General features: G+C 41.1%; 1 protein-coding gene across 2 annotated transcripts; it reads left to right on the top strand.

Annotated features, from left to right (window-relative positions):
- Positions 1 to 3963: 3963 nt before the first annotated feature.
- Positions 3964 to 15007, top strand: ifnlr1 (interferon lambda receptor 1). 2 transcript variants are annotated; one of them, XM_080426433.1, is made up of 7 exons: positions 3964 to 4323; positions 5578 to 5704; positions 7747 to 7919; positions 8228 to 8412; positions 9386 to 9530; positions 10881 to 11011; positions 12176 to 15007. In XM_080426433.1, the coding sequence occupies exons 1-7, from the start codon at positions 4227 to 4229 to the stop codon at positions 13208 to 13210; spliced, it is 1893 nt and encodes a 630-aa protein (XP_080282559.1). In that variant the 5' UTR covers positions 3964 to 4226; the 3' UTR covers positions 13211 to 15007. The 2 variants fall into 2 exon arrangements, with proteins under 2 accessions (XP_080282559.1, XP_080282560.1); XM_080426434.1 differs by lacking the exon at positions 12176 to 15007 and having other exon boundaries at positions 9921 to 11006.
- Positions 15008 to 16015: the final 1008 nt, after the last annotated feature.

Genomic DNA, 16015 nt, shown 5'->3' with positions numbered 1-16015 from the left:
GCACCGTTGGCTTGATCGCAGCGAAACTGTGCACACACACTCCCTGGATGCCAATTCAGAACCTCTGCCCCAAATGGCCCTTTCACATGGGCCTGTTATAGCGCCACCAGGAGGCCGCTTTTTGCAAAACGATTTTTTTGACAGTAGGCTACTCCTACAGATTTTGTCCAAACGTCATGCAAATCGGTACACAGTATCTCTATAGTCATTAAACGAAACAGGTCTTTCAGATTTTTCATATTCCATCCTGATTGGCTAAGAATGGCTTCCAAAGTTTGCAGGAGTGCTCCGTTTTGAACAAAATGCCTCAAATAATGAACACAGCATGCAATTTCCGTGAAATTTTGCACGTACATTCCCACTAGGCCGAGGAAGAAATGCCACTTGCCACAATTTAAAAAAATCAGCCTCATGGTGGCGTTATAACAGGCCGATTAGTGTTTTACCTATAACTGCACCGATCTGTGTAAAACTTTGTATGTGCACTCCCTAGAGGCCAAGGAAAAACCTTTGCCCTGCATTTCTCACATCTGCCTTTTATAGCGCCACTAGGAGGCCGACTTATAGAAAACCCATTTTTGGATATTACTCCTTCAGATCGTATCCAAATTTCACGCAAATCGGTACACATGATCTCTATAGTCATGTGATCAAGACGGATCTGTTAGATTTTTCATATTCCATCATGATTGGCTAAGATTGACATCTAAAGCTTGCAGGAGTGGCCCGTTTTGAACAAAATGCCGCAAATCATGAACCGATTGCGGTGAAACTTTGCACGCACATTTTCACTACGTTAAGGAAGAAATGCCACCCTTTCCACATTGGCCTGTTATAGTGCCACCAGCAGGTCTAATTTAGCAAAACACATTTTTGGAACAAAATGCCTCAAATCATGAATGCAGTGTCTGATTGCCATCAAAGGCCTAAGAAGAAATGGCACCCTTTTCACATTGGCTTATTATAGCGCCACCAGGAGGCCATGATAACCTACCTGACCTGGCGGAGAAAAAAATAAATAACAAAAAACTTCTGTGATATAGAAAGGTGATGGATTATTTGTTTCATCACTCAATAAATGGACCCAATACGCCGACAGATGTCTTGTAACGCCTCATAAAAAAGGTCCATCACTACCAGAAGGACAATTAGCATTTGTCCCCAGAACTGACTGCCTCATTTTGGGGAAATTAGTTACAGGTCAACAGTGAAACACCACCTCAAGGGAGGGCATAAAGGATGGCAGTTATTTTACAGTATCATGGAATGGTTTGTACGTTTTTGGTTGCTGGGTGAAAGGTTTCCTGGTTGCCTGGTTGTGCTTGTGATCATTTTATCTTTGGTGATTGAACCCTCTAATTTTGTAAAAGGTCCAGACCTGTTCTCAACCAGCTGTCATGTTTTGATGACATTGGCTTCAGGACAGTAGTCAAACAACAGTTTAATTAAAACAAGTCAATGAACCAGGTTGTTGTGTATAATAGGATGGCAAAGACCATAAAACCTTCGACAAAGCATATTAACTCAAACAAAACATATTGGACGCACAAAGATCAGACCTGCAATGTTTTTAAAAAGAAGGGGAAAAAAGTCGTCGTTTTGCAGTACCGACTTGGTAAAAATCCATTATTCACTTCACTGAAGAGTCAAAAAACATCCCTAAAAAACTTGACATCACTCAATTTTGCTCTTTTTTTTGAGAGGGAGAGAGAGAGAGAGACAGGCAGAAAGAGACAGAGAGAGTCTGTCAGCCTGAAATGTGATCGATCAGTGGTTTGATGATGAAGTTTTCATTCTCTCATCCAACAAAAATTCAATCGCAAACCATTTTCTTGAGTGCTCTTTCGAAAGCTGAATATAGTCAGCAGAATGACATGCATAACATGGGGCCTCTTATCTGTTTTGCTCTGTGGTAATGCCTAGGAATTATCTATGAATAACAGCAAAGTGAGAAGAACTAGAATTTCCCCAGACCCCATGCTGTCCTTTAAAAAATTATAATATTTAGTTATTAGAGAAAATATGAATATTGATGTGTAGGCTTTCCCTGAATAAATGAAAAACTTTTAGTAAGAGAATAACAAAAAGAGTGAGACATCACAACATCACAATATTATGCAGATACAATAGATTACAGAGACGTCACAAATGTCAGTTTTTTATAAGATGATAAATTGTGAGAAGGTCCACAAATAAACGTTATAAATTGACATTGGCACATTGGTGGCTGGTTAGAACTGCTTTTTATGGATAGAAAAGTTCATGTTAATTTACAATTATAACAGTGGTTGATGAAGTGACTGCAATTTACCGGCTACCAGCTACCCACACCCACATGAATGAAGACAACCTTGCTCGCTGAACATTTTCAGTGAGCGATGCAATATGTTATATGACTGATGCAAGACATACTGTATACTGTAGAGCTGGGCTGACAGGTGATGCCAAAATACAAGCATACAGTACACTACAGAGTCTAATAACGCTCAGGATTCCTTGTGCAGTCTGTAGCTATTTATAAGAAGTTAGGTGTACAGTTTGTGGATATACTAAATGTGCTAATGTGATACTGTAACTAGTCCTTGACTAAAGAAATGTCACTAATCGTCATAGGAATTGGTTGACAAATTGATTAGTTGATCATCGATAAGTCTGTGAAATTGTGTTTGCTGCATACAATTAAGCACCAGCTATTTCAGGTTGGTGAAGTTGAGAACTGAGAATTGTAATGTTGACTTAACTTAAAAATGCCCTCACTATCTAAGAAGCAAAATTACTCAGAGTACAGGGTTTTGTATCTCTTACTTCTGATCTAATGTTTTTGATGCAGGTTAATTAATGTCTTGTAGTGTACAACTTACCTTGTCTCTCTCCCAAAACAAGGGACAGACAAACACGGTTAACCCCATAAAAAAACAAGTAGGGGCACAAAAACCAAAACAGCTAACACAGGGATAATGTACAGGGGTGGCGAGCATTATTAAAAAGTAAACCCTGACAGGGTGAAGCAAGACATCAGCAAATGTTGGTGTTTGTTTTCTAACAATGTCAGCCTCACTGTGCATTATACCATTTAATACATGTCTACCTAAGAACAACATGAATTATTTGACACAAAACATTGATTTTAAAATGATTTTATTTGCTAACAAGGTTCAGCTTCCATAGCAACGTAAACAGAGGTAGGGCACTATCAGTAAATAACAGACGGCCTTGGTTGGCCAATCCGAATCGAGTATTCAACAAAGCCTGTGACAACTCACAGTAAACAGAGACACACAAAGCAAAACACAGAGAGCTCTCTGGTACAGGTGATTTACATAGGGGTTGAGTGAAGTCAGCGGATTGGCTGGTGCCAGCCAGGAACTGCAGTGGGACAAGACTGATTGGATGACTGAAATTGAAAATGGCTGGATGAATGACGGGAGACAGAACTGTGATAAGTGACCGAGAGGGAGGGAACAGACAACACAAAAGTTTGGATGACACAAGGCCGCTCCTCCAGACTATTTTTAATCATCACACTAATATTGTGATTAGAGTGGCTGAAACATTAATTACACGCTCATTCATACATTCATTCATTCATTCGGTTGCTAAACTGTGCCCTGCATTGAATTGTCCTGACTCCTGAGACATTTTGAATAGCAGCAGACGCAAAGAAATGCCTGTGAGTGTGAGTTGACCCCACATTGTATCTTCTATGCATAATGAAATTATGCACAGCACACCCTGCATGCTCCATGTGTGAGTGTGTGTGATGTCACTGTGTCCTTTCACTTTCTTTCTCTTGCCATGAGGCACAATTTGGACCATTTTCCGCAAAAGGCAACATCAGATCAAACCTGAAAGACAAGTATGTACGGTATATGCGTCAGACAGTCTGAGGACGATGTAGAGAGAGAAACACAGACCAGAGAGAGACAGCAGAAAAGAGAGAGAGCTGGAAGAGGGGGTGGAACCTACTGTAAGTGAGAAAACAGGAACAATGTGATAAGACGCTCCAAAGTTCAGTTGCACACCTGGCGAAGAACACACCTTTCACAGGGCAGACGCACACAGGTGGTTGTGCAGCTCTGGAGGCTTTACAATGTAGCCACGATTTTGTCCTAATTAGTATTCACTGTTCGACTGCTGGTTTCTTTGGGAATATTTTGGAGCGTGTTTTTCTACGGAATACATCACATGGTCATTTTACTAAGACCTCAAAACAATGAGGCAGTAACATGAGAGTGGGTGTTTTGATCTCTCTCTCTCGCTGTCTGCCCATACCTACTGGGCTAAAGATGTTGCCTGTTATGGTGTTCATTCTTCTCCTGCACGGTAAGTTAAAGAGACAGACGCAGTTGATTTTTGTTAGTGTCTTTTCGGGTGAATTTGTGAATTAAACATCTCCCATGAGTCCCTGTCAGAGAACCCTGTACATGATAGGGACTGGTGGCAAATAACAAGCAATTTCATTTATCCAACTAATGTGGTCTTCAGTATTGATTAAAGCTAGCATTGCACAGCTTATAAAAATTCACATTTTGGACGTCTTCTACAATTGTGTTATGCTCTGGGTAAGTGAATCAGAATACTGAGGGTATATGGCACTGCTAAAATGTATAAGCGTACCAGTTACAGTCTGAAAAGTTCATTGTCCATACAGAGGCTTTCAACATTCTGTCTGTTCAAGCCAAGAGCTGTCATCTGCTCCCTTGTATGAAACATTTATTACAAAATTGAAAAAGAAATGTAGTCACCAGCAGATCCAGCTAAAAAAGCTTTCCGTGGTTGTGTAGTTACCTTGCCATGATGTAACTGCAAAGGTGGACAAGGAAAATAAAATGCTCCATTGATTAGAAATTGATAATTCAAAATATGCTCCTCATTGACTTACATTGCACACTGAAACAGCTCTCAAAGTCACTCTTTTAGCACATAAACGAACACAAACAAAGCTGATTCAGACAATACAGATACAGGAAGTTGAAAATGTAATACAATTTTCAACTTCCTGTTAATTTTACTATTTGAAGATCCGGATCCGTATCTGTGGATCCAGTCCAGTTTTATAGATTAGTCGTGTAAACTGTTACAAAAACATTGTATAAACGTCCCCAAAAAAAGGGCATAAAAGTTTCGGCTAAGGCCCTTGGACACAGCTGTATTTTGTTGGGTGGCCCCTGAGCAATGTTGAGTAGCCGTGATGTAAAACATATATCATACATCAAACACAAACGTCATAGATTCAGCACAGTTAAATACTAATACGATTTTAAATAGTTTTTATGTGTTCATAAATGTTTTACTGCACGAATTGTATGAAGGAAGGACGGAAACTAAATATGTTTGGCGCTGTGTTACCGATATGACTACAGTACATTGGCATGGACAAAAGTATGATGTCGCAATATCAGTTTGAGGTTGTGAAACATAGGGCTATAGCTGACTGATGCATCAGTTAGGGTTACAAAATAGCGAACAGATTGAATGACAACTGCAAAATGAGCAGAGGTCCAGAAATGTCAAATGCAAAAAGTTGGGTGCGACTCTGCTTCATAATAACTTTGTGACTCCTTTTCTGATCTATAGGCTGTCTCGCTGCCAGTGATGGCAGACCAAAATTCATTTCTAGGAACTTTAACAATGTACTCCACTGGGAGCATGACAAGCGCGGCATCTCCGGAGAGCAGGTCCTGTACAGTGTCGAGTACTGGAGGTGAGGTTCATGGAGCACAGGTGGCTGCTTATCACACCCATTACATTAATTCCACCTTAAAGATGCACACAGAGCGGCTAAACACACTATGATGGTATACATCCATTTGACCTCCATGCCTCTCTCACTCTATCCATAGTTTCAGATACAGCTCAATGGCACCATCAATTTATCGCTGCCGGCAATGTCAGAGCTGTGTGCTGTGACCTGACATCAGCTTGACTTCCCGTGGCTCAGATATAATGCTACTGTTCCTGGTCATTAGTATCATAGATATTAGAAACCTAGATACCTCATTGGCCTCTGCAGTTCATTGGGGCGACTTGTATCGCTATACACGGCGGCTCTTCCGTCTTCCGCAGGGAACCTGTCACTCAAAGTGACTACTGGCCAATCACAGCGCTCACAGTGTGTTGACTACTGGCCAATCACAGTGCGTCTTTTCCGGGACTTGTCAGTGCAATGGTTCTCAACCAGTGGTCCGTAACCACCAGTGGTCATTGAGGGGGTTCCAGGTGGTACCCAGCTAAATGATGGAGAGTTGATAATAACCAAATGGACCCTTATAGATCTTTAAATCTTGAGTATAACATTTCACACTGTCAAGAGTCAAATTGTTAAACATCTGCATTACTTACTAAACAAGTACACAATTAGAGAACGTAAACAATTGTTATTTTGACAACAGCTTATCGAACGATAACATATTCTACGTTTTGGGTGTGAGAGGCTAAAGCTTATCAAACGGTGTTCCGTGACTCAAATGCTGAATAAATAATGGACCTTGATATGAAAAAGGACCAGTCTCTTATTTGAATTTCACAAATAGAGTGTGGAGTTTGCCAAGTTCCAACTAACTAGATGCTGCGCACAGCTGTCAGCTGCTGCCTCTCAAAGGGTTAAGAGCTGGGTAAAGAGCTGGGTTACAAAAAGACCCGCCCCCACCTGCCTCTGATTGGCCTACCGAACTTCCGCGTGTGTGACGCACACGGCAGCCCTGCGGAAGCAGGAAGCGCGCCCGAGATACAGACGCTTCAGAGCCAAATGAGGCGTCTACCTTTATATGTCTATGATTAGTATGGGCCTCTGTCAGTATCCCCTCGCAGGATGAAGCTCTAAAGCTTTCCGTCTATCTCACAGCCCCCATGGACCATTTTTCTTTTTTTCCCCTCGCTTACTTTTGCTCATTTCCCACAAACGATCTCGACAAAGTGGAAATGTCAACTTTAATTACTAATGACACCATCTCCTAGACAAAATGTCAAGTGCCTCCCAAATCCTATTGACTTTTCTTCCAGACACTGTTACACGGAATTGCAGGCGCAACTTCCTGGCATCAAATCAGCGCTTCAGACAAAGATTTGCCCAACCATGCCCACTCAATAGCAGTTCCTCATTTTATTTCAGTTCATCTTACCTGTGGTGCAGTAGTAAGCTTCAGTACGAAACAAGGAACCAAATATATGATAACTTCAACATTAGGAAAGAAATCACATACATATTTAATTTAACTTACACACTAAGTCACACCAGCTGAGCAGCCTTGTGGTTAGAGTGTCTGCCATGAGATTGGAAGGTTGCCGTTCAATCCCCGGCCGAGTCTTACCATAGCATATGAAAATGGACCCAATGTCTCCCTGCTTGGCACTCAGCATCAATGATATGGATTGGGGTAAGTCCCTGCGACATACTAGCGCCATGTCCAGGGGGTGTACTTGTACTTCAAGCTACCTCAAGCTGAGGAAACAGGAGATATGCTCCTGACCTATGGGCCACTTGGCTCGGGAACCGTTGGTTACCAAGTTTCACTCCAAAATGCTAAATTGAGAAAAAATAATAATTATGTTTTAAACTGATTTCAAGATAAATAACTCTTAATGGCAATAATATTTAATAATGGGTTTGAAATTCATGCCAGTAACTATTTAATCAGACTAGGTGTTATTGTTATTTTCATCGCACATACAAATGGAATCAATAAACCTAAAGATGATGTAATGACCTTAATTACTTTAACAACTTGTTTGTTGCACTCATTGCAGGTATGAGGATGACCCAATTATAAAAGCTAAACTGGAGTGTCAAAGAATTACTGCTCTGTCCTGCGACCTGACTGCAGAGACCCCACCGATTCCTAATGTTGACTACATTGCCCGGGTCTATGCCAATGGGGTTCTTCATGGTCAAACATACAGATTTACACCAATAGCACACAGTAAGCCTCCTTTAGTTACATTAACTTTCCCTGAACTTGTTTTTCTCCCACTTAAAAAAGTTATTTCATAGGCTGCAATGGCATTGTCTAAAATGTAAGCTTAAACTGCTGGTTTGTCTTTTTATGCATTATGCATAGAGCACTTTGAATTGCCTTTATGAAACTTGCCAATGCCTGTTTTCTGCAAAACAGTTCATTACTCAAAACAGTATCTCTCTCCACCACTGCCGTCACCCCCCCAGACCCCCACCACCCCCTCGTCCTTCTGTCTGTCTTTCTCTGACCTTACTTTCCCCCCCATTTCATAGCTGTTCTTGGGCAACCCATCTTGTCGGTAACACCTACCATGTCCTCACTGTGTGTGAACGTTACCTTGCCCTCGGGACCAAACGGGACATCCCTTGCAGACATTTTTAACGAGATCAAGCAGCCACCTTCCATTGAGTCAACAGTTTATAAACTCTATATTACCGACCCAAAGTGGGCTGCACAGGTGACTCTCCATTCACTCATACTGTATACACACTACATATAAGCACACTCACAAATATATATTTTTCCACAATTAGTCAGCTTTACAACTATAGTTTTTAATCAGTGTTATTAATTGATGTCATGCATTCTTCTGTTCTCATTTAAAAAATGTGTTATTTAATTAGTTAATGTTTTCTTCATTTACAGCCATAAAAAACACAGAATTTGTTTTTTTCACAGCAGCCATATTGACATAAATATGTAATGTTCCTTTCTTCACAGGTGTTACCAAAGATACAAATTAAGGTGTTCCATTCAGGTCAAACAGAATCAGGTTGCTGCTAAGTCTGTGCATTTATTTCCTGAAGATGGCATACCCATTTCCTGTTCCAGTTAATCTTCCCATAGCTTCATTTGATTGGCTCAGCAGATGATTTGAACAGGAAACGCACATGAAGGTGTCATTTGTGTTTCCTGTTAAAATCTGCTACCGAGCCAATCAAACAAACTTATGGGACACTGAACCGGAACAGGGAACGGGTATACACACCTTCTGGAGACCAGAGAGTACAGTTATGCACAAAGACGATTTTCAAAAATGCCGAACAGAAATTCATTTTCAGAAATGATGAACAGATGACAGCTTCCTTTCTCTGCTTTTGGGGGGTGTAGTTCCAGACTCTATAAAGCATTTGGAGATTGTGGAATAGTAGTAGTAGTCTGGCTATGCTAGGTTAATTGTGTAGTCATGCCATGGGATTGTCTATAACAATCTATATTGTGCATGTGGGCTCACTGGAAAGGCTCTGCTACAGGAAATGGAACAAAGCCTTATAGTATCATCGGTAACACTTGTGAAGGAAGTAATATTACATATTTATGTCAATATGGCTGTGTTTTTATTTTTATTATTATCATTATTATTAGAATTTTCACGTTTTTTGTACAGATTTTTTTGGATGCACCATCTTTCTGTCCTACTGTCTCACCAGGATAATGAAAGCACAAGTGGCCAGTTTGTTATCAACTTGAAGAACAACAACAACACAAAATACTGTGGCTACGTGGTCTACAGTCCACATTTCAAGATGGGTCGACCTCCAAGTGAGAAAACCTTCTTCTGTGGCACGCTGGAAGGTGAGGGCAATGCTCACACTTTTGCTTTTGTAGGAGAAAGCAGTGTCCCCATATGTATGCCTTTACTTTAGACAGCCTTACTTGGAGCCTACTGAGACAAGGCAGTAAATCATAGTTCTGCTGGCCTTGACTTGTTTTGCTCCATATTACTAAATGAAAATCATGATGGCATTCCTGATCAAGAATGTGACTGTACTAGCCTATTTAAACCATATTGACTATACCTACAGATTTCCTAGCATAAAGAAAAAGGAGATTTGGTTATGTAACCCCATCCAAATCTTGGTGAGATATCGTCAATAGTTTCTTCGTTTATTAAAATAAATTATAATCCAAAATAGACAGCCCCATTTTTATCCCACAATTTTTGTAACCAATTTTTTCACCCAGTGCCAAATGCCTAAGCTGTAATCCTGAGCTCTACTCTCCCTCTGCCAGCCTGGGGACAGCCCCGAACTGAGCTCATGCTTCCTTCAATGCATGAGGAGTGAGCAGGCCGCTTCTTATCACCCGACAGGGGGGAGTTTCCCCGGTAGGACGTAGTGCGTGGAAGTAACACGTTATTCCAACCAGTTCCTTTCCCCTCCATCAGGCACAGCTACTGACCAGGGGGAGGCAGTATAGAGACCAGGATTATTGCATGTTTTTTGTGGGGACACCTAGGGGACACAGGGAGAACATGCAAACTCCACACAGAAAGGCCCTTTCGCCAACCCCACCTAGGGTATGAGCACTGATGACGCGGAGGAGAGAACACGCCCACAGCGCCCCCGGCGGGAATTGAACCCAGGACCTTCTAGCTGTGAGGCGACAGCGCTGCCGACTGTGCCACCATGCCCCCACGTGCCCCCACCGACTCCCCATTTTAAAAGTTGATGAGGATGCGGATGCGGATCCGGCTCCGCGGATCCAGCCCGAATCTTCTTCTTAATTCAAATAGTAAAATCAAGATGAAGTTGACATGAATGCCTTGTCAGGGTTGTAATGTTATGCACTGACAGAATCCGCTTTATTTGAATTGATTCGTTTGGAGACAATGTGGAGACTATTTTGGAGTTACATCATGGCAATTTAACAGAAACACAACCCAAACTTCTGCCAAAGATGAATCTTGATTTAGAGGCTGTCACAATTAATGTAAAGAAATATCACTACTTCCTAAACTGAAAACAGATAACACTTTCTGTAGGTATTGGTACATTCAGGAAACTACTCCCCAAGAACACACCTGCCCTTCTTTTTCAGTATGTCAGTATTTTACCACTTTGCTTTGGTTCTGACAGATGTATTAGGTGTTGTTGTTGTTGTTGTTTTATATATGGTGCATGACACAAATTCCCTCCATGTTAGGTGACCCCTGGATGGTTTATCGTTGGTTTGTCATTGCTGCTGTTCTCCTGATGGTGATCGTCATAACATCAGTTGCATTTATTGTTCGCTATGTGAATGGTGGGAAGAAACAGCACATGCCCAAAATCTTGGTAAGACACCTCTGCTGGGATTTCCCAAACATGTGCAATAATTGCTACAAGGAAATGTTTATTTACTGGAAAACCAAGCCCTCAGGCACATGTGTCTCTGGTGTCCCTTTGCACTCTCATTCTATCATTGTGTGTTGTGCAATATCCCCTGTGTTATCAAGAAATCTACGTTTGCTTTGTTATGGTGAGGTGTTGTGTGGTGCTGTCTGTGTGTAGATTTGTTGGACGTTATCTCCTGTCTCTATCTGTCTATCTGTCTCTTTCTCTCTTTCTTTCTTTCTTTCTTTCTTTCTTTCTTTCTTTCTTTCTCTTTCTCTTTCATTCTGTTTCTCTTTGTCTGTCTATTTCTCTTTCTCTCTTTCTCCCTTAATGTGGATCTGTTCCTTTAGGTGGACTTCACTTTCCTTGGGGACCTGCCATGTGGATTTTTTCCTGTGAACTTTTTTTCTTTTACACCTTATTATAATCTAATCTCATAATCTAATCTTACATACCTGCCGCTATGTGGACCTACCGATGTGTTATCACTTTTGCACCTTATGTTTTGCTGGTCTAAAGCTATGTGTATTACTGTATATTGTTGCTGTTGGGTGGAATGTACCTCATACATCGAAAACGTTAACTTTTCAGGATTCAAATTCAAAAATGGCAAAATAGCCGATCTAAACGTGTCGCAATTTGACAATTCATTAATTTATGAAAAACATACGAAGTTAAAATATGGTGATATGAGGGTTCTGCCCGACAGCAACGATCTGTAAATATCTTGATCTTGCTCTCTTTGACATGCTTCTTTGCAGTTAATTTTTACACCTGTAAACCTGTGATGTGACAATAACGTTGATTCCACAGTGAAATAGGCCTCTCCCTCCTCCCTTCCCAGCCCCTCTCTCCATCCCTCTCTCCCTACCCCCTCCCCCTCTCACTCTCCACCCCCTCTCACTCTCCACCCCCTCTCTCTCTCTCTCTCTCTCTCTCTCTCGTTGATCGAGCCATGCCTCTCTCTCTCTCTACCTCCCCCCCCACTCTGGCCCGGTTATTGTGATGTTTGTCCGTGTCCCTTTTATACTCTTTTATGGAGATCCCTGATCTGCCTGATTGCCACTAATGAAATTCTAATTCTAATTTGACTCTGGTCATTCTTTTTTATTATCTTTCATACAGGTAACCAGTTTCAGAGTCCAAGATAATGTTGTGCAGACTCCAGACGTGAATCTCTTCATTTTCAAACCAACAGTTTGCCCTCAAATTGACCCAACCATTTGCAAACCAGCAGTTTGCCCTCAAATTGACCCAACCATTTGCAAACCAGCAGTTTGCCCTCAAAGTGACGACCAAACAATTTACGCCACAATCCAACCAACGGTGCCGGTCCCCTCAGAGAGTTCTGGGGGCTACTCCCCTCAGGACGTCCCCTGCCCAGCCCTGTCCTGGAACAGTAGCTCCTCCATGGGTTCCTCCGGTGCACCACCGGTATCCCAAGACACCAGCAACCAGTCCTCTGCGATCTACAGTGCCGTGGGTGTTCATGAACCTGATGCAAAGGCTCAGGAGTTCCAGCAGGCCACTTATGAATACAGAAAAGACATGACCCTATGTCCGTCTCTTCTTGGGAAGCCAAACTGGAGTTCAGTTGAACCAAGAAAAATGGTGACCTCACCTTTCCCCGATTTGGACTCTCAAGACAGCATTTCTGAAGGGACTCTGCTTTTGCCCACATTTCGAGATGGCAATGGACAACTGTCTTTCCCTATGTTCAAACTTCAGTCGAGGAGTGCCATGCCTGGCACAGTAATTCCACTTATCCCAAAGGGACAACCACTTTTATCAGACTTAGTAGACACAGGGGAAGGCTGTCCTGTAACATTATTATCCCTGAACAGTATAGAGGAATCCGAGTGTTCAGACTCAGACTATGACCAGAGCATCTCCCCATCACAGGTTTCCAACAACCCCCATTATTCTCCATTCAAACTTTCACTTCCTGCTTCTTCCACAGAGGAGGATCAGACCTCACAAATGGGACATGTCACATTTGAATCGGGTTACAAACAAAACTGGATGCCAGCCTCCCCTCTTGGAATAACAGCAGGGGACAATAGTGAACATGACATGAGGACTGATCCTAGTGGAGATGGAGAAGAGGATGAGAGAGATCAACTTTTTCTGGGTGGTTGGGTGATACAAATTCAAGGATAATTCTCCTTTCTAAAATATACTGAAAGGCTTATCAAATGTTTTTCTTTTCTTAATTTGGATCCTCAAAGTAAAACAGACTAGGTTTCAGCCCAGTGAACTTTTATAAAGAGCCAGGCGGAAAATCGATTATGCCATGGAAAGGAGCTTTAGACTCTGAAGAACTGGGTCAAAGCAGTCCCTCTGCTGTCTGAAAACTGGACTGCTATGTTACCTTTAAATAATATTCTCAAGTTTTTGGGGACCCAAAAGTGGTTTGCAAGATGCTCTAAAAGTGCCATGGAGAACTTTAATAGAGAATTATTGTATCATTTAATGAATGGAAAATCCAGGAGCTCACAATGTGAAACAATTTTGAGAACCACTGCTTTACACTACCAAACAATGTATAATTATTTTGCCATGCCATTGCATTTCAAGATTTGTATTACAAAGAAAGCACACCATAATTTGTTAAAATGGACATCAGGTCCTATACACATATCTCAAAATAAATGCTGTGCCTTCTTTGGCACAGCAGAAACATAGATATTAGGAATTCCAATTAAGCTTACTACAAAATAGCATCAAAATAGGAATAGCTCTTAAAAGCTTTACCGAAAACACTTATTTACAATGAGGTCCTCAATGGAAGCAAAATACATGGAAGTAAACAAATATATGGACAAAGTACAATGATAAGATGAACATTTATAGTAGTTCATCTTAGAACCACACCCATGGTTCACACTCCCTCCCTTAAAAGTGAACCATCAACATTCCACAGAAAGCCACCTTAACTTTTGTTTAAAAATGTGCCTTTGTTTGGCTTTGTTCAATGGGTGAACCCGCCTCTGTATAGTGTATACAAAGGCGGGTTATTACATACAGTAAGAGATGAAAAAAGGAGCTTTGTGGTATTTTAGCTTATCACTGTATGACATAATGCTTGCTCTTGTTTCAATTACTGTATGTTACTCCAACAATATCAATTTGACATTTCATACATTCTGGGACCTTTTTTTTAATCATTTCAAATATGTTTAAGTTTCAGTTGTTTAATTTGATCAAATGTTAATTATCCTACCTTAATTGCTAAGGGTTAACTGTGTGTCCTGGGAGGAACATTGAGTAATAATATTATTCAGTGTAATAATCTTGATTAACTGAGAATAGTTTGAGAATGAGTTTTTAATATTTGAAGTGATTATTTATTTTAAGTACAAAACTGGTGTGTCAACATTTCATATGAACAGGCTATGTGATACACAGAAATATAGGCTAATTACATTACACACAGCGTAAGATGTCTTGCACAAAGACTATGCATTGTCCTTCAGTATAATTGGATTACAGGGAGAGTGAAAGTGTTGTTTTTTTCATGATAGGTTCAGTCACAAAGTCATGATCATGTTCGCTGTGAGAATTGAAAGACCCCTTTTCCAGATGTCTCTGAAGCCAATGTTTTTTCTTACTCATAAGGGTTGTTTACTTTTTCTGTGAGGAACTTTGCTCTCCTCCTTGTTTGCTGCTCTTTCAGTGGATGGAATTACAGCAGGTGAAATTATTACTAATTATATTCTTTATAAGGGTGGGGTAATGTTACAACCCATGCCACAGTGACAAGAGCAGGGCACAATGTAGCCTGAATGCAATCTTATACACATGGTTGTAAACCACTAAACATGTCCGATCTGTGGAAGCGATGTGATGTGAGTCACATATAAGTAACTGGTACAGTATAATACTGCTATATAAATGTAACGTGTTCAAAATGCATTTGAAGTAAGTTGAAATTTTCAATAAACTTTTTTAAATCTGGTTGATCTGCCTTGTGCCTGATTTATAATTTGTCAAAAAATACGATTTTCAAAAGTTGTTTTTCTGTTGAAAAAAAAAATGGTGGTGCAGGTTCGGTGCAGCACAGAAAATTTACGATTCACTGGCACGTGTCACTGTTTTAGCGCTCCTTCAGCAGCCGTTGCTTCTAAATTCTAAATTCTAGATTTGAGTCTTCTTTCACCTTCTCCCCGCCGTTTGGTGCCCCCCCTAAGGTTGGTGCCCTGTGTTGCAGCACCAAAAACCCTTCCATTAAGCCGCGACTGGCCGAGGCAGTGAGGCAAACCCAAGAAATGATGTCGCCACTAAATACTGAGGTCCAGCTACTTACTTTAGCACCAGAGGGAGCGACAGATGAGGACGAAGAAGAACTAATAATAGGGCTTGGGTGGCGTAGTATTAAAGTTCCTTCGGGGGAAGGGAAGCCGGGTGGGGAGGGTGATATTTGTCACTGCACATACTCCTATACAGGCTGGGGTGGTGCCTGTCAGCAGGGAGTGTTGGGCGGGAGGAGTAGGATGGAGGTGCTACATCCTCCCGGTGGGGCCTCCTCACTGGCAGGAGAGCCAAAAGAGAGTAGTTGCGTTCGGTAAAGAAGCTAAACAGAGTCAAACTTTGGAGGCCCTGGGGACCAATATGTCAGGACCAGGGGTCATCAACCAGATGTGATGGACATTTCTCTCAAACCAAATTTTTGCCACGGACATGCTAAATTTGTGGTCTTTATTTTATTTTATTAAGATAGTAAGTAGGAAAGCTGAGAGGGAAGGCGTAGATGGAACAATTTGTAACCCATTTTCAGAAATTGCTTTAAAAGTCAAGTGTATTGTTAATATTTCATTGGCCATCTCTTTACTTTTGTCTACTTTGTACTTCACTAAATTGAACTGATGGCTTTGAACTTTTCAAAGCATTAAAGGGATAGTTCACCCCCAAAATAAACTTTTTTTCTATATCGATCGCTCGATAGAGATTGAGACTTGAATTCAT

This window comes from Gymnoscopelus braueri (genome assembly GCF_963280865.1).
Source record: "Gymnoscopelus braueri genome assembly, chromosome: 4".
NCBI classification, from domain to species: Eukaryota; Metazoa; Chordata; class Actinopteri; order Myctophiformes; family Myctophidae; genus Gymnoscopelus; species Gymnoscopelus braueri.
This window is presented reverse-complemented; position numbering and strand designations above follow the sequence as displayed.

Bases quoted from the DNA above. Each gene is read 5' to 3' on its own strand.
- ifnlr1 (XM_080426433.1), top strand. From the start codon at position 4,227: ATGAGAGTGGGTGTTTTGATCTCTCTCTCTCGCTGTCTGCCCATACCT. The intron at 4,324-5,577 runs GTAAGTTAAAGA...TCTGATCTATAG, and splicing joins GTTCATTCTTCTCCTGCACG to GCTGTCTCGCTGCCAGTGAT. The intron at 11,012-12,175 runs GTAAGACACCTC...TCTTTCATACAG, and splicing joins AGCACATGCCCAAAATCTTG to GTAACCAGTTTCAGAGTCCA.